Below are 19,078 nucleotides of genomic sequence, written 5' to 3' on the forward strand. Positions count from 1 at the left end.
AGCCCAGGTGAGTTTACCTGGTTGGGAGTGTGTAGGTAGTGGTCGTCTCCGGCCATGGTGGCGTCTGCAAAAGGTGGAGCAACACGTCAGTTAAACCCACGGAGTGACATCAGCGATTATTATTATGAGTAAGAGACCAGAATGACAAAAGTGCTCTGTTCATTCTTCTTATTTTTATGTTTTCTGCTCATCACAACACGTTTAATTATAACTGAGGCTTTTTATTTGCACTCCTCTAAACAACCGTCTTCACCTTGAATTAGAATTCTATATGAGTAAAGTGACTTACTCTCTAAATACTCTACTTTCTGTTACAACTACTTCATTCACAACTTTCTTTTTTCAAAGCGACCATTAAAAACGATCAACTGCAGAACTGCAACAATTAATGGTTAATCTCTTATTTTAGCAACAGAAAATTGACTGAAAGCAACTTTATTGACCGTTTATTTGAGGGTTAAAGGCCTTTTTAGAGGTCAGCAGTCACTTTGAACATTTGCTAAAGTTTTTAATTTAACCAGAAACTGCCGACAGCTTTTTCCATCCTCTCTCTCGTTACGTTTTCCCACATGTTGGGAAGCCTTTGTGCACTTGCAGTGACAGAACAGTGGCATTATAATACTATTTCTCTTCTCCTGTTTCTCTGTGTGCTCCACTCCGTGTGTGAGGAGGTGCACCCACAGCGAGACTGAGAGCAGGGACAGGAGGAGTACCAGCAGTAAAGACTCTCACACTCAGCTCAAATACAGAATACATTTGTAAAAGCATTTTTCTTTTCTTTTCTTTTTTGGTATATTTTATTTTAGAAAGTTAGAGAAGCAACATTAAGGCTCAACCTGATGTTAGCGTACCGATGAATGGCGTTGAAAGTTGAACTGGTGCATCCCTTTTCATGATGCATATAGGCCTGTAAATGGTAAACGAACTGGTTCTTAAAAACTGCATTTTATACCTGACCACTTAAGAGCAGGGGTGGGCAGATGTGTCTTAAACCAACACAGCTGAATTAAATTGCTAAATTACCTCCTCAGCATGTCTTGAAGTTCTCCAGAGGCCTGGTGATGAACTAATCATTTGATTCAGGTAAGTTGACCCAATGTGAGATCTAAAACCTGCAGGACACCGGCCCTTGAGGCGTGGAGTTGCCCACCCCTGACTAAGAGAGGCCTGACCTAGAGGCCTTTATAAAAGTTGCCTTTTTGTGTGTCTTAATGCAGTCTTTCGACCGATATTAGAGTGAAGGCCATTTCGCTTGTATGCCACTTCCTCCTTCACTTAACACCTAAGCTGCTTTCACTGCAGCCCAGAAACCACACAACAGCCCGATCACACAGTAAATGGTCTTTGAAGGCATGCTGTTGGACAGGAGCTGGGGGGGGGGGGCCTGGTTTGGTGGTGGGAGGTATAAACCTGCTGCACAGGTTTCACTTGACAGTTTTTAGATGCTTAAACAAGCATGCAGTTGTTATTTTTAACTGGAACTCAGTGGCTGTTATCATTATTTTGGAGCTGTGTGGATTAATGAGCGTCAAACTACCAGTGAATCTGTTAGAAACTGCACCTCACTTCACAATGGGGGACACACCACTGCCACTTTTTTGTTTGCTGTTTCAGTCATGCTAAATAAGGCTTTGATAAGTCCTTTATAAGGAGTAATAAAGAGCTAATATCATAGTATTTAAGCTGGTAAGACGGCTTTGGTCTTGTATTAGAGCAGGGGTGTCAAACTCAAATACACAGTGGGCCAAAATTCAAAACTGGAACAAAGTCGCGGGCTAACATTAATATTTATTGAATTATATTTATTCCTCCAGATATAAGAATGAATCTTTTCTTATGGACTCAAACACATTTTGCTAAAAAACTGAATATGGAACAAGCAAAGCTTAATACTAAACAATATATATATTAGCTGTATAATACCAGTAGGCCAGCTCTGATAGTAATTTGGTATGGCTTCGCGGGCCAAATGTAATTAGGCTGTGGGCCAAATTTGGCCCGCGGGCCAGAGTTTGACACCTATGTATTAGAGTATTTCAGGGAATTTGGAAATTCTTGTACCAAAAAAGAAGAAGAAAAAGAAGCAGAAAAGAAAAACATGGAGAAATTCCTTATTGCATTAGAATGAGGAATATGTATTAAGGTTGTTAATTCAAACTTTGCTGAGCAAGCTGTGAAACATGCAGGCAAAAAACTAAATGTAAACAGTTGACATGACGGCAGTAAACACTCGGGCTTTAGTCCCGTTGAGAAATTTACCTGCTGACTTCTAAAAAGGTGACTATGGAGGGAAACACTTCCATCTCAGTTCATCACACTGTGAGACCTCCAGAACTAACCTGCAGAAGTAGGCCAGGTGTCTCCAGCAACTAACTTCCTCAACGATTATTGAAATTTGAGCACCTTTGAAGGTTTCCTCATTTTTGCTTTCTTGCGCTTGTGCACGTGTTTCTCGTGAGTTTACCTGGGTTTTCTCCTTATATTTATCAATTTTTATCCTTTTCCTCAAAAATTGGATTTGCGAAGTGCACATTTTTCTCGTGAATCTGCAGGTCTTTCATAAATTTGCCTCTTTTTTGGCCATCTTATTAAATGTTTTTTGGCTGTTGTCGTTTTTTATTGTCAGTTTATTAATTTTATACCTTGTGAACTGAGTTTTCTGTTCTCGGAATTCACTCTTTGTTTATTATATATATAAATATATATTTAACCTTCGGTGATACACAGTTTGTAATACACAGTCGTTTAAACCCGATAATAATTACTGATTATTGATCGCTGACACTTGTTACCTGTCAGCAGCATCGCTCGTCCTCGTTCTCACGAGCGTGCCTGTGTGATCTACGTTAGCTCTGCGGCTAACAGCTAATTAGCTCCTCCGGGTTGTTGTTGTTGTTGTTCATGTGGCTAAAGTTAAAGCAGGCAGGCTGTTGGCCGGCGCTTCCACAGCACCGACCTCAGTGCAGCTCGGGTCTAATCTCGGGCTTCAAGTCAAAGCGAGCCCCGTCCTCGCTAACCGCTGCCTGTCCTGGCTGCCCGGGAGCTAGCCTCGTAGGTTCCGTATGCGGAGAGCGTAACACAAAACTTCGTATTAAAATCTGCCAGTTACACCGTCCTTCGCTCTTCACTTCGGTACACTGAACATTGCGATATAAATGAATAGATACCAGAATCAGCCGACCCCAGTCATGTATTCGGCAAGTCTAAAATCCACACAGCAGTTCGGTGTAAATAAAAATGTCGTTTTAATTATTTTGTCAGTTTAACCATTCTGCCCTTTGGCTACCAAAGACCAGAGCGATTTAAACGAGATTAAAAGTTGGATTAAAGTTCAAACTTTCACTAAACCGAGATTTTGATTTTTGATTAATCGTGGCCGAATTAGCTGGTGGGTGTTACAAACACGTAATGCACTTTAACGGTGACGTGAAATATTCCCGAGGCTACTGACATTACAGAAAATAAAAGCTTACCGTTTTTAACATGGAGTTTGGCCCGGGGTCCTAACAGTTACCTGGCTAATGAGGAAGTAAGCAGCAAAACAAAGCCAGCTGCCAAAGAGTTGTAACGGGTCCCGCTGAAGTTGTGATTATGAATGGAAACGTGCAGCTGGCTGGTTAGTTTAGTTAGCTGGTTAGTTAACCAGGCTGTTACCTGTTTCGGTCGGTCAGGTGAAGAGTTCCCTTTGAGTGACAGTCCTCCTCAGTTCGCTTCACTTGTGCACATCACTGCGCCATGCTGAGCTACCGATCCATCCACTTTACCCGGAGTACGTCATGACGCGAGACGGGCGCGTCATTACACTTTAACAATTTTAATGAACAATTTTAATCCGAGTGGGATTATAATCCAGAGGGAGCGACAGCAGTCCCGCAGGTGACACTGACTGACGATTGTCAGTTGAAATAAAGTTGACTTGATTTCCTTCCCCACTGGAAATTCCCTGTGACGTCCAAATGAGGCAGAGAGCGGGGAAAACCACGAGGTCTCACTTCGAGAAGAAAACACAGTCTGAAGAATATGAATCAGAAACCGAGTCCTCCTGTTTCACCTCAAAAGAGGAACTGAGCCCAGACAAAGCAAAACGCGTTGAAATACACAGTAACAGCTCAAGTTACACACATAGGTTAGTAATAATTCAGTCCTGCATTAGAAATACCACAGTAATACATTACAAAAGTACTCCAACTCCATACAGACGGATTAGCCTTGAGACACATGAGAAAGGTTTTGCTACAGGACAGACGGTGGTACAAGTATAACTTCAAGGGATCTTTTGTAATAACAACAATAATAACAGTAAAAACATTTTTTTTTAAGTTTTACATCTCAGAAATAATTGGAATTGAAATTAATTTATTTCATTCTTCGAGCTGATTCGGCAACTATGAGCAGGGACTTCCGTCTAGATCGTCTTTAGTTATAAATGCTGTACTTAAGGAAAGGTACAAGAAAATACCAGGGGCAGCAGTCTGAGCAGAGAAGCCCAGACCTCCCTCTGTAGTCACCTATCGCTCATCCAAGGGAACGCCGAGCCGTTACCAGGTAAGCCGAGAGACATAATCTCACCAGTGTGTCCTGGACCTATCCCAGGGCCTCAGAATCAGATACCTGAATCACCTGAGCTGGCTCTACTCTGAGTCCCTTCAAAATGGCTGAACTCCTAATCTCTAAGGGAGAGCCCAGCCAGCATTTGGAGAAAGCCCCATTTCTCCCATCTCATTCTTCCAGTCACTGCACAGAGATTGTGACCACAGGTGAAAGTAAGAACGTAAATGGGCATTACACTCAGATCTCTCTTTTGCATGACAAACCAGTACAAACCAGTCCACATCACAGACATCTCCCGCTCCACCCTCCTCTCACTTGTGAACAACACCTTGAGGCACTTAAAGTTCTCCACTTGGGTCTCTAACCCAGAATGGGCACTCCACCCTTTTCCTGCTGAGAACCATGCTCTTGGACTTGGAGGTGCCGATTCTCATTTGTCGTGTTTCACTTCTGTCCATAAAAACTATGAACTGAATCTGTGACAACACCCGCTCAGGGGGAGTCCGACTTATTACCAGCAATGTGGTTGTACGTGGCTCATACAGGAACAGAATGGTTCATAAAAACGGGCCATACAGCTCTGACTCCTGCAAGGACATGGTCGAATGATTTGTCCAAGTCCACAAAGCACATGTAGACCGGTTGGACAAACGCCCTCAAGTATCTTCAAGGATAAAGAACTGGTCCAGTGATGGACGAGTCGTTCCCCTCGTCACCAAATTTGCTTCCTCTACGGAAGACATGTCAGTGGGATTGAGCAGATCCTCGAAGGCTGGCTCCCACCACCAGACTGTATCCTTAGTTGAAGTCAGCAGGACCCCACCTCCACTATACACCATTTTAGTGGAGCTCTGCTTTCCCTCCTCAGATGGTTTGCTAGCAGTTGATATGGTGGAGTAGGGCCTCCTCTCTCCTACGAAAGACTGAGCTCTGCAGGCTCTGAGAGAGTCCTGGCACCCCTTGAATGAAGCTCATTTCTACTGCGTAAGAAGTACCTCAGTGTGAAGTGCAAGTAGGAGTACAGAAACCCTATAGGGACATATTAGCATTACCAGATATATATGTATAAAAAAGAATTCTGTAAAAGCAGAGATGGCAGAAAAGTAACTTACAGGGGAGAAAGAAAGCTTTTTAAAATGTGGTTTTAGGCAAAATCTGAATTTTATTTCTGTGTTTTTCCTTCCCAGAGACAATAAATATAAACTTATATAACACTTCGAGATAACTTCCCAAATAGGTGCCCACAGGTATTGCCGAGATGGCTGGACTTTGAAAAGTCCATCAAAATAAATAAATAAAAAATATCCATCCAATAGTTTTCGTAAGTATAGAAAAAATTAAAGTTCGGTTTTAGCTCGTCTTTAAAAAAAAAAAAGAAAAAGGTAAAAGCAGTGTGTTTATTACTAAAACTACTTCATTACAGGTAAAAACCCTCCTATTAAAGTACAAAAATGGCCAAAGTATTAGTAATGACACCATAAATACTCAGGTACAAATGAACAAAACCACAGCAGGTGTAAAAAATTCAAAGAAACAGGTAAAGTGTACAAGCACAGTAGCAAATGGTAACAAATTAAAAGTACCACAGTGAAGAAACACAGATAAGCATATAAACATATATTTTTAAACACATATTAGTAATAAGACTTTAGAGAGAATTCTGTGGCAAAGATGGTAAAAGTATAACTTTGAGGGCGGAAAAAAAAAACGTATCTAGGGGCAAAATCTCTGAGTTGTTCTAAGTTTGATGTTCCAGAGACCAAAGAAATTCAAATCAGGTTAAAAAACGCTTCAAAATAAATCAAACAAGTGCCCAGAGGTGTTCCTAAAAAGAGACAGAGTACAGGGACTTTCCTTTAGAAGAACTTTGTCTCATCACACTCATGAACACAAGCTTTGCTGTGCATTTAAAGTATACAAATTTACCACAGTACTGGTAACACCTTATTCTGAAAAAAGTGTTAAGTAAGACTTTTAAAATCGTAGTTATAATATATATAATTATAATTCTGTTATAAATCATGCTTTTGAAGTTTTATTTAAATAAAAAAACTATCAATGTAGATTTGTAATGATACTGTGAAGGAATACTCTATTACAGGGTAACAATACCTACTAGTATTAGCAATAACACATTCAGTGTAGAAATATACTGAAACTGGTAATTTTACAAAAGGTTCACGTGTATGAGCAATACCACATTCTAGAAGTACTCAAAGTATACTTTCTATTTAAGTAAAGTTACACAAATCTATCAAAATATGACTAATGACCAATATAGAACAAGGTATAAAGTATAGTATAAAGTATGACTTATAGTATAGAATGCATAAGTACAAATAAACAAAGATATTGTCATTCCTACATTTAGTTTTACATAAATTGGAGTGCACGTGTATTAGTATAAATACTCTTACAGGAGATCTTTTCCAACTTTTAAACATCGTGTATTAGTACACAAGCGAAACGACCGCAGCTTACTCGTGTTAATATACTTGCACTGTTTTCATGAACTGTGGTGCTGATTTCATGCTTGGCTTGTTATTAAAATCTTCATAATGTGGGGTGAGAAGTAGAAGTGCAGAGTGAGCAATCGTTTCCCTCGCAGGCCATCTTTGATGAGTTGTTCGCCACCTGCCCCCTGCTGGTCAGGCAAAGCATCACCACAGTTGCCGCTCTGACACCAGCACACATGAAATACAGGCGTCAACTAATGAAGCCAAAACTAGAGCGCCAAAAGTAAAAAAACAACAAAAAGAAACAGAAAAAAGCTGCAGTTCCTTTAATGTCCAGCAGAGGCTCCGGCAGTGAGTCAGTCCCCATAGACTCCCATGTTAAAAATCTTCAAATTTACAGCAGAAATAAACACGTTTACAGCTTGATACATAAACCGTTTTGGGGTCTGTAGATAATTTCTGCCTTCTTAACACCTGTATGAGGTGGAATGTTTGTTTTATTAAGGTTTAAAGTTTGCATTATTAGAGGCGTGGCCTCTTATTTCAAAGGTGGATGGTGACATGAAAAAGCAAAAATTGATTTACAAAATGAATGCTAATGCTAATCGTCACATTTACTCTTTATAATGATTAAATGATCACGTGCTTTTCTAGCTCGACTAGAATGCTCCATCAGACGAGAATGGAGCATTATATAAGAAACAGACATAAAACCATTTAATGGAATGTGAAACTGAATATTCATGGGTTTAGATGCAGATTTACAGGATTCAAATATTCAGTTTGGATTCAGGAGACAGACACTATCTCTACTTTTAAGATTAGGCTTCAAACTTTTCTTTTTGCTAAAGCATATAGTTAGGGCTGGGTCAGGTGACCCTGAATCCTCCCTTAATTATGGTGCAATAGGTGTAGGTTGCTGGGGATTCCCATGATGCATTGAGTGCTTCTTCTTCACTCACTATGTGTTAATAGACCTTCCTTTCCTTCCTTGGCTTCCTTCTCCCTGAGCCTGGTTCTGCTCAAAATTCAAAGATATTTTAAAATGTTAATTTCCCTGATTTTCATATTTACCTGTGCCTGGAGAATCACAAATGGTCTTCTGTTGTGTTATTACTCCTCATGCCACTGCCATTCTCGTCCATAATCTTGTTATCTCTCGAATTGACTACTGTAACTCACTATTATTTGGCCTTACACAAAAATCTATTAACAAGCTCCAACGTGTCCAGAACTCTGCTGCCCGTATTTTTACTAGGACTTCCTCTACCCACCACATCTCCCCAATCCTGAAGCGGCTTCACTGGCTCCCGGTTAAATTTCGCATCCATTTTAAAATAATCCTCTATACATTTAAGGCTATTCATTCTCTCTCTCCACCATACCTCTCCGATTTAGTACAGATGAACTTCCCATCCCGGTGCCTCAGATCTTCATCTTCTCTTTCTCTCTCTATTCCTTCCGCTCGTCTGATTACAATGGGGGGGCAGGGCTTTTAGTTGCTCTGCCCCTCGACTTTGGAATTCCTTACCCCCCGACCTCAGAAATATTAGTTCATTCCCTCTTTTTAAGTCCATCCTCAAAACTCATCTGTTTAAAATTGCTTATGTTTAAACCTCTGTATGCTCTAACTTTATCTGTTATTCTTATTATTGTGTATATTTCCAGTTTCTGTGTTTTTATCTGTTGTACAGTGTCCTTGGGTGCTTTGAAAGGCGCTATTTTTAAATAAAAAGTATTATTATTATTATTAATCTTTAAAGTGTGAACTCTGTGGAACAAAATCAGCAGGTTCTTATTCACAGTTTTCTTCTTCAAATACCAGACAAACCACCAAAGCTTAGTTCTTAGTCGGTCTTTAGTTTATTACAATTAGACACATAATTTAAACTCGTATGTATATATATATATATATATATATATATATATATATATATATATATATATATATATATATATATATATATATATATATATATGCTAGACAATTAGCTTTAGTTATGACAACATTCATAATAACCTGAACGTCACATCTAAGAGCATCTGTAAAACAATTAGTGCAATTTATAATTTACAGTTAAAACTTAAAAAAACAGCTTCTGTCTGCAAAAATAGACAAATCATCTATTCAGAGAGAATTACAGCAACAGAAAACTGGAGGCACATCAGCTCAGAAGTGAACACACCACTGCACCAGCAGGAAACACACACGTTAAACATCAGCGCACTCAGGGCGTCGAGGCGCGAAGGCCACGCTGAACTCGGCCTGGTGTCTGATACTTTGGACACTACAACGGAGGCACGGCGGATGCAGAGAAGCAGAAAGTCAAAGCGGCGAGGTTTGACACAACAGAAAGACTCGTATGGCACGGTGCGAATTACAGTGTGGCAAAAATGAATGAAGGCTTCCCCAGAAATGTGAGAAAGTGACCCAAAATCTCTGCATGCCTTTCAGCTGGGACCTTCTTTAAGACCAAACAGGTGAAACAATGCCGATGAACTGTTTTTAAAGGAGACAGGGTGTGGCCGAAGGGGGCGGTGGGGACCAGGCCCTTCTCAAAAGTGTCGTCACATCCAGATAGTCACTCCCATTGTTCTCAATGCTCAATGCTTCGCTGTAACTGTAACCCCCCCCCCCCCCCATGGCCTCACAGTGGTTTGGTCCAATGCTATTCCATAACTCTTTACTCAAAACAAAACATGTGCGAGACATTCTTCTGCCCATCAGCAGAATTAAACATATTTATCATCAATTTTGAAAACAAGTCTTCTGGTTTTGATCTCTTTCAAACTGTGAATCCATTTTAAGGATGAATTCTGGTGTAGTTCTTTTGCAGAGAAGTTACACTTCCTGCCCACTGTGGAGACACTAAAACAGAATCAACCACCTTTAACGAAAAGTTAACACAGAGGACTCACTGACCAGAAGAACGTGGTAACACATTAAGACTGGTGGGTGTATGCAGTGTTTCAAAGGTGTGACTGCAGCAGTTTTACTCATCGTCATCAGTGAAGACGAGCTCAAACGCTGCTGTAAAAGCACAAAAACGCAGCTCTACATGGAACAAAGCTACAGTACTTCATGTAACAAACACTCTGACAGTACTTCATAAGTGTACAGTTACACAGCTACATCCTACTGCCAGTAGACACACAGCATCAAGTGTAGGAAAACACAACCTGCCTGAACGCACTTCAATCAGAGGTCGACTTGCACCTCTGTTTAAAGCCAGAAACCCTCGCTGTTGTTCATTATTAATCCTTTTTCTGCAGCGCCTCCTGGTGTGTCCACCAGCTTCTGCAGTTTGTTTCTCTAGAATAGGTGAACCAAAATTAAATGTTGCTGTGTATGAAAGTGTCTTCCCACCCTTCATTTTCTTTTTATTACAAGCTGATGTCTGGTTCACTTGTGGACGACGAGTCTGGGAAACCAGGAAATGTGAAATTTAAAGAGTTATAAATCATAATTTGGTAGGTTTTCAACATTTACAACAACTAATTTATCTTTATATACTAACCACATGTGATGTTATCAGAGGAGACCTATTCTGCTTATTTCCAAACTCTATACTTTTATTCTGAGACTCCAGAGGAGCTAAAAAGCCACTTCCTCTTGATTGGCCACTTTAAGGAGGCCTACCAAGGGGCAGCTAATAGAGCTTTCAGGCTGTACTTTGTAGCCATGCACGGGTTAACTGATAAAGAAAAAAAAATTCAGGCATACAAATGCTAATTTTTCCAATCACTTTATGTTTAGCTGAGGCAGTGGCTGTTGTGATTTGGTGCTATACAAATAAAACTGACTTGAATAGAAATTCAGTATTTCAGTTTTGGAGATATTTAACATGAATATCTAACAACACTGAAATGCAGAAACTTTGCATGAGACAGAAAAACGAAAAAACGGGTAACATGTAAAACAGTAGAATGGTGGAAACTGGCCAAAAGAGCGACTGCAGAAAAGGGTTGAATGAAGCCATCGAGAGGTATTTCACCTTCATTAGTCAGATTTCATAAACTTCATTTTAAGGTTTAGAAAATAAAAACAACATCCTCGAATCTCAAACCAAGCACAGAACAACTATACATATTTTATCTTCTAGCACCAAATAACATGAAAATAAATCTATTAAGCACACGTTGATTTTAAGTGTACAAGTTACAGCCAAAGTACAGTTATTGAATGTTTTTGAGGCTACATCAAGAGCTGGAACCTTCAGCATAGGATCTTTAGTCTATTTCAAAGTTTTGAGCTACTTCATACTCTGGGAATATGAACAAAGTGCCCCTTTCATTAAGTCCCTTCTCTCAGAGTCTTTAAAATGCCAAATGGAGCTCAACTTTGAGTCCTTCCTTTATGGTTAAAGAGCAGGACTCAGCAAAAAGGGGGAGATAAAAGTTAAGGTTGGACTCTGCTGGCTCTGTTGTTTTAGGTCTGGTTTAGATTAAGTTGGGATTTTTGGATAAATTCAGCAATACAGAATTTAGATCAGACGAAAGCATCATCTACAAAGTGGTACTGAAAATGAAATATTTCGATTTATTAGATTGTTGTGCAAGGTCAACACACCTCTTACACAATATTTGAATTACTTTATACCTGACCTCATTGGTTACATTTACCACTGACCTTTTTACCTTTTCTATTTCAGTAACATTCAGACGAATTGAATTTGTTATTTCATTTGTATATGCTATCTTTATAAGCTTGCTTAACACTATAGTATCTAGGTTAGTTTAACTGAAACCCTCAATTTGACTTATAAAATAAGTAGCCTAATATTACTATTACACATAGCAAAGTTCTGTTATAGCTAGTTACCCTAGCTAATATTTTAAGCTTACATTACCTAGCTACATTTTTTTCAATTTTCAGGAAATGAAAACAGAGTTTTATTTCAGTTTTTAGTTCCTGATATGGACAATGAACAAATTCAATCTTTGAATAGCTTACTTTTTTTTAAAGTAGCTAACTAGCCTGCTAAGCTAATAATTTTACTATTGAGAAAACTAGCTTAGAAGTAAGCTCTTTTAATGTAACAGGTCTTCTAGATAATTGCTGGCAACTGTAACTAAAATGGCACACAGTGAGTTAATTTTCTAATGTCTAAAAATTTAAAATAACTTTTATTGAGTGGTTTTGACCTCTGCATTTTAAAAACGGACTCAAATGAATCATTTTCAGGTTACAAAATATTAGTCACGCTTTTACACTAGCCAAAAGTAAAGATTAGTGCTAGCTAAGTAACCATTCACTTAGTTTGCATCTTCAAGATGTTTGTGTTTTGTTTAGCTGCAAATTAACTTAATGAACAAAAGCAAAAATCCTGTTTAGTAAACATACTTTCAATGTGCCTTAATGCACACAACTGACTAAAAAAAACTAGCTAACAAGCTGGCACAGTTACTAACTGCTACAGGAGTGTTATTAGGCTAATTTTCGTATCTGGTACACAATTTTCAAAATTAAATTGATTTAAATGGCCACTGTTTGGGTTGTTTCTCAGTATCTCAAATAACCTGAGGGTTTGAACAAGTGCCATCACACACTTCTGTAAAATAAAAATTAAAAAATGTAAAAAATTAAAACATCAAAAATATCAAAACAGGCTCCTGTCAGAAAAATGTTTGTCTCTTTAATGCTATCCTAACTGGATGTTCTGTAGTTCTTATAAGAAATCTGCACTTGTATGTTATACTGTACACACACACATATAAATATATATATATATATATATATATATATATATATATATATGTTCTTCTGCTGATTGAAACTAAATTATTAGGTGGCCTTTGGTATTTTTTAAAATTATTCCAAATTATCTTGGAGTTTCTCTTGTTTTATATTTTCCAGTAAACACATTTCTATGTAAGACAAGCTTTACTGCAAGACTAATCTGTGTGAGCGTCAAAAATAAACAGTTCTTCTTTCCAGCTAACCCTGCTTAGCATAGCTCACCCTGATCTGACTTTAATTACGCTCAATAGTGTAAAATTTCTACACTGTGTGTAAATATTACTAAAGGATTTCACACAAGAAATCAAGAAGAAGAAGAAGAAGAAGAAGGGTAGTGGGGCCTCCCAGGAAATTACTGCTTTCGAGAAACATTATGTAGTAACAGCTTTTTTTTTTAAAAACTGCCCGTCGCTGTCTTCAGCATCCGCTTTCTTCATATTTTCTGATGACAAACAGAACAACACTGAGGTCATAATTATTCTATAGCTGCACATTATTTTTCACGACTAAAGTTATTATATAATATATCAGCTGACACTGAGTACTGCTACTTACTGCACATATACAGTCACGTCCGGACAGACACTTTAAATACTTGTTTAGATTTTTTTTTCCAGCGCAGAGCTTATTCATACTGAGAAATGGTCAAAATTCAACACAATTTATTTTGCAGTCTATGCAGACATCTTGCTGTGAGTTATTTACTGTTAAGTAAAAAAGTTAGGAGTGGAATTATTAACCACGGTTACTGTGATTTCTCTAAATGGTCGGCGCCTGGACAGTAGGCATGAAATGCAATCCCAAGTGATCCATGACTTTCTCCCACTTTGCAAGACGGTAAACGTCCACGAGTCTGTGGTCCGTCTGCGGCCTGTTAGTGTCGCTGCAAAACTACATGAGTGAATTCACAGCTGGCTGCTGGCACCAAAACGGTTACCCATGTGCAGTAGCAGGAGGCAGATAACAGGCAGGATGGCCATTATCGGGTGATCGGGTCAGTGTCCATCTCTGGAAGAAGGACTATCCGAGTGTCCGTCCCTCATGTTAGCTGATGACTTCTTCTGCTTCTGCTTGGACTTCCTCAGCATCCGAACCTACAAACAGCAGAAGACAACAGAAGTGTAACCCTAAAAACCCCCAAACAAAGTTTTTTTCCTCACACAAACATATTCAAGGAGCGGCTCCAAACTAAAACACAGATCATCTACAGGTGTATACATAATATATAACAAGCTACATGTAAAGGTAAACTACAGGAAATGCAACTGTAAAGATCATCTCCAAAGTAAAGTTGCTCTTTACCATAGAACTTAACATGTTACAAAAGGTTCTACTTTTACGTTGAAGACATTCCCCATTTCCCATTCGCATCACACTTTTAATAGTTTAAGTACCATCGGGAGAGTAGTAACTTCTATGCAAACTGTAGGAGACCACATGAATTAATCATTAGCATCCATGAGGATCTGTCTGGACTTAATAGTTTAAGTTAATTTCTGCAGTTTAATTTGCAGTTTTTGCCGATTATCACAATAATCGCTGTATTTTCACAAAAAGATTGCATGTAATTGCCAACTTCACCCCATCCAATCACAGACTGATAGCAGATAAGAGATAACTCTGTCTAATTGCTGTTTCATTGCCATCTTGATGATTTCAAGATTGAAACTGACTGCGACTAGCTGCAGACCTGATCCCCGTCTTTGAAGCAACCATTTCAAAGGCGACGAGATCGTGAGTTCTTTGCACGCGGTCACAATAATTTTGGTTGTGCCACAGTCTCTGGCTACGATTTCCCTGGTGTGATTGTAAACACTGAGGAACAGGATGACTCCAGAAGTCACGGTTTTCAATTTCAGTTTGTGAATTTAGAAACAAAAGTCAAAGAACCAGCTGCTTTTTATTTTGAATTAACTACGAAAGACCAAAGAGTGCATGCCTCAAACATCCTGAATAAACTAAAATACGTAGTACAACGAGAAAACTTTGTTTTCTTTCAGTAAAGAGACATCAAAGCAAAAACATTCAAACACTACGGAATGTTCCTCTCCCGGCTATTCTCGGGGATAAACCATTATTGCAAAGTATCAAACTGCATAAAAGTACCACTGAGGATCTGGCTCAGGTTACTTAGAGACAAAATGTTTGAAAGTGATGCAAGAATACTACACTGGCCAGCATATGACACAGAATTCACCCCTGCAAAATTGATAGTAGGTTTAAATATTGGTGCAACTTTGGCATTACTGCATATTGGAAAATATCATCTGAAAAAGATTTAAATACCTTTCAACAATGTCAGACAGTAACAACCTGGAGAGGGGTGACTTCTTTAGATATCTCCAATTAAGACATCACTTTAATACAGCTATTGTGTCCAAGGAGAGAAAGCCTTTAGTTCAAATTTTTATAGATGCATGTAAAGGGAAACTGACAAAAAAACAAATCTCTATGACCTACTCAATACTACAGATAGAAAGGAAACTCTACCACTTACATTAAACTCAGATGGGAGAAAGAGGCAGAATAAACCTATCTGAAGAAGATTGGTCTAATATATGTGAAACCATAGCCACTACTTCAAGCTCCGATTCATGGCTTTGAAAAATACTCAGAGCTTCTCTTTTTTTTTTTTAAATCACCCCTAAGATTAAAGAACTCCGAAGTAAAAATGCTGAACATAGTAAATGTTGGAGGTAATGTGGATATACTTCAGTAGGCCACTTCCATATTTTTTGGGAATGTCCTAAAATCTCCCCCTACTGGACAGAAGTGGTTGAAAGAACCAAGCAGATAACTGGGTTACAGGTGGAGGGGAGCTTCAGTGTCATTTACTTAGGCAACATAACAATTGGACTGAAGAAACAGGACAGATACCTGCTACAGATATTACAGGAAGCCAGCAAAAAAAGCTATAATACGCAAGTGGTTGAATGGGGAACCTCCAACTGTTTCGGACTGGACAGAAATAACACACGAAATTCACGTTATGGAGCGACTAACCTCCTTGAGACTGTCCTCAGAAAAATGTGAAAAATACTGGAAGAAATGTAAATGTTTTCTTACTGAGTATCTGAGTTGTACATAATTTTCAACTTGTAACCTTGTGTATGTCAAACTTCTACCTAGATGGCCTAATCCCCCTTCTGTTTTTTTGTTTGGTCGGTCCTTCTTCTGTTGTCTTATGTTCAAATGTTATTTTCTATAAAAATGGAAAAAAACACTCACTAAAGTAAAAAAACCAACACTACGGAAGCCGTGCAGGGACAAACGGAGTGTACCTTTGGTCCAGCAGCAGAGATGATGATGTGTCCCGGCGGCTGGATCCACGGTTCTCCATCCACCTGGACTGGTATCGGTTTCCTCAATGTCAGCCTGATGTAGTTCCCTTGAGCAATGCGAATCCCAGAACGGAAACCACTCTGCACCTGGCCCTGCGCACACACACACACACACACACAGTGTGGTAAACCCTCTGGATAAAACCAGTCTGTACTTCTTCACTCTAAATTGTCTCACCATGTGGACGACCCCTGTGACCCCAACCACCTCCAACAGGCCGTCATCGATGCTGGGTTTCTCATAGCGACTGTCGACCTCTGACCCCCAGAGATCAGCACCTGAACCCCAACTACACACAAGAAGATGAACGTGAGGTCAAGACTGTGTCTGTGTGTGTGTCTGTGTGTGTGTCTGTGTGTGTGTGTTACCTTGGTATATTGAGGAAGATTAGCCCCTCTATGTTGGGTAATGGGACTTCCTGCCCATCCACGTGAAGCTGCAGCTCTTTGTGGAGACTCCTGGTGTGACTGATCTTCTGCAGGCCTACCTTCACATACACACCTTTGTTATGAAACCTGTGGAAGACAGGAAGCAAAAGGGCTGATTGGAAACGTGGTCTTCACTGTCAGAAACACGCACCAGTACTTTCTGTAAAGTGCAATACCACTGATGACCACTAGATGTCAACTAGAAAACAATCGTAACTCTTATTCATAAAGCGTCAACTTTAATGGGAAATTACAATCGACCACAAAATTCTGGCTCTCTCATAAATTTTCACCTGCTGGTGAATTTGTCGGGTTCGTCCTCTCGAGCCAGGTGGAAGTCGAGGCTGAGCTCCGCGTCGATACCGAGACCAAAGTAGTTGTTCATCTGGACAATCTGAGGGAAAGACAGATACTTCCATGATACTTTTATCCATTTTTTCCACCACAGCATCTGTATAAAAAACGGAAACATCCACAACCTGAGCGAAGTTAAACCAACCCTAACTTGTGAAAACAAAAAGAACTACAGGGATACCCAGAGAACCGAGATCTCCACCGAGGCTAATATGATTTATTTCACTTTTTCTCTAAAGTGATCCCAAAATTTAACGGCTTGTTACATTTTTACTTTGAAGGGAGGTGTCCTGTCCACCTCCCTTCGGGTTCTGTGAAATTTGTGCATAATCTTGTTGTCAAACAATCATCGACCACCATTGGGCTCCACCTTGGCAGCGGAAACTACCGTAGCTTGTGGAGTTCATAGATATCCTTAAAATTAACAAACAGTTTGTTTGGGTTTATGGGTTTTTCCTAACTCGCTCTGGCATCAGCTGTGCAAAAACATCAGTGGAGTGTTTTTGGATGACATCATAGCCCCTCTACACACCAGGAGAAAAACCACCTCCCTCCAAAGTTCAGCTGATAGCTGGAACAAATTAACATGAACAAAACTCCCAGGAAGTCCAGATCCTTTCTGTTCTGTATGAAAGGAAAGTTGTGAGCAGCTGAAACTGAATCAAATGGCAACAACAAGCTTGTACTTCACTTCTGGCATCAGGAGAATGACCAGACTGCAGGATGTTTTCAGCTGATTGGCTTTCGGGAAGCAGTCAGTGGAACTTCTTGTTCCAGCTGTTACAGATGCATCTGAACTAACCATGACCATTGTTAGTTCATGGACTTTTGCCTGGTTGTAAAGTCTAGACCACGAACATGTTTCAGGTTTTTGGAAATTATGTTTTATCTCTTAATCTAATAATGATAATGCTTTTGGATCGGACCTTGGGTGGCTCCAAGAAGTCGTTCTCTTTGCCATCCTCTGAGACATCCTGGGCGTCCAGCAGGATGGTCCAGCGGTCCATCAGAATCTCATCAGCCTCATAAACCGACACTAGGATGTGGTAAGGGTCCTCACCACTGTAACCTGGACCCCACCGCAGGATACGAGCCAAGTCGTTACCTGACAGGACACAAATCAAACTCAACTGTTTACCAGCAAGTTAAAAACTGCCAAGTGCCCAAATCGACTCAACAGGAACTCGTCTCTGCATTAGAAAACAAATAAAAGGAGCAGCGTTTGGTCTCACCTGTTCCTAGTGGTACAATGCCGATGGGCGGTTCGCGACAGGTCAGTTTGTGCCTTACAGCCTCCAGCACTCCAAGCACCCAGCCCACCGTCCCATCGCCCCCGCAGACCAGCACCCGAAACCGGGGAACCTCCCTGAACGTGTGCAGGCTGCAGAGCGAACAGTAGAGACAGTTTTACTGCGATGACCACAATTTAAAACGAGGTGAACATTTCTGACACCGACTGAAACTTCACAAATGTCTTTAGGAGATTGGTACCCCTCCACAGACTACCTGCCCAGACTGGAAGCAGCCTCACTGTTTGCTGCTGGGTTGAATCTGCAATGCTTTTTTTTTCAGCTTTTTGTGGCTCCGTGAGATGCTTTTATGTTACTTGGCAATGGTTTTTGTGGCTCTCGTTAGCTGTTTTGTGTCTTTTTTGTGGTAATTTCTCATCTCTTTGTACTCTGTCGCATCCCCCTGCAGTCTTATATTTATTTTCAGTTGTTCTGCATGGCGTTGAGGTTGTTTGCAACTCTTTCTAGAAAGCACAACCACTTCAGTTTTCTTCTGTTTCAAATTTTAAAAATTAGGTTAAAACCTAAACAATTACTAACAAACTATAACAATAACATCATAAATAAACAGGCAAACGTCATTTTGTATCACCTTTTAACTTTGATGGTGATAAATCCGGTCTGCAGCATACTGATGGAAATGTTGCCAGGTTTGCCAGTAAGTGTCACACACTACATGTGAAACCCACTGGTTTCCACCATTTTGAACCCTTAATATTATCTCAATATTTGGCTCCCAGAAGTGGAGCTAAGTTATCAGCTAATGATAGCTAGCTGAATTAGACACGACACAGATAAACAAAAAAAACATCCAAATAAAATCCTAGAAATAGTTAACCTCACAGCAGGTTGGTCAGATAACTGCATTAAAAAAGCTCCAGAAGGCTCCAACAGCACATTTATTCCAGTCACAGAGGC

At 39.8% G+C, this 19,078-nt stretch overlaps 2 protein-coding genes across 4 annotated transcripts in view; both read right to left on the reverse strand.

Annotated features, from left to right (window-relative positions):
- The window catches only part of nfkb1 (nuclear factor of kappa light polypeptide gene enhancer in B-cells 1), a 28,158-nt gene extending 24,218 nt beyond the window's left edge, over positions 1 to 3,940 (reverse strand). The window contains exons 1-2 of one of the 2 annotated variants that reach the window (XM_026184505.2): positions 3,655 to 3,940; positions 18 to 64 (exon numbers count right to left, since the gene is read on the reverse strand). In XM_026184505.2, coding sequence (XP_026040290.2) covers positions 18 to 56 — 39 coding nt within the window. In that variant the 5' untranslated portion in view covers positions 57 to 64; positions 3,655 to 3,940. The remainder of the gene's footprint in view (positions 1 to 17; positions 65 to 3,654) is intronic. The other variant, XM_026184523.2, reaches the window with a different exon arrangement.
- A 7,048-nt stretch (positions 3,941 to 10,988) lies between these two features.
- Positions 10,989 to 19,078, reverse strand: part of dgkq (diacylglycerol kinase theta) — a 31,581-nt gene continuing 23,491 nt past the window's right edge. For both annotated transcript variants that reach the window (XM_026184536.2, XM_026184545.2), the window contains exons 17-23: positions 18,104 to 18,252; positions 17,798 to 17,976; positions 16,811 to 16,911; positions 16,458 to 16,604; positions 16,267 to 16,378; positions 16,029 to 16,181; positions 10,989 to 13,841 (exon numbers count right to left, since the gene is read on the reverse strand). In XM_026184536.2, coding sequence (XP_026040321.2) covers positions 13,743 to 13,841; positions 16,029 to 16,181; positions 16,267 to 16,378; positions 16,458 to 16,604; positions 16,811 to 16,911; positions 17,798 to 17,976; positions 18,104 to 18,252 — 940 coding nt within the window. In that variant the 3' untranslated portion in view covers positions 10,989 to 13,742. The remainder of the gene's footprint in view (positions 13,842 to 16,028; positions 16,182 to 16,266; positions 16,379 to 16,457; positions 16,605 to 16,810; positions 16,912 to 17,797; positions 17,977 to 18,103; positions 18,253 to 19,078) is intronic.

The sequence above is a fragment of the Astatotilapia calliptera genome, chromosome 2 (genome assembly GCF_964374335.1).
Source record: "Astatotilapia calliptera chromosome 2, fAstCal68.1, whole genome shotgun sequence".
Classification (NCBI taxonomy): domain Eukaryota; kingdom Metazoa; phylum Chordata; class Actinopteri; order Cichliformes; family Cichlidae; genus Astatotilapia; species Astatotilapia calliptera.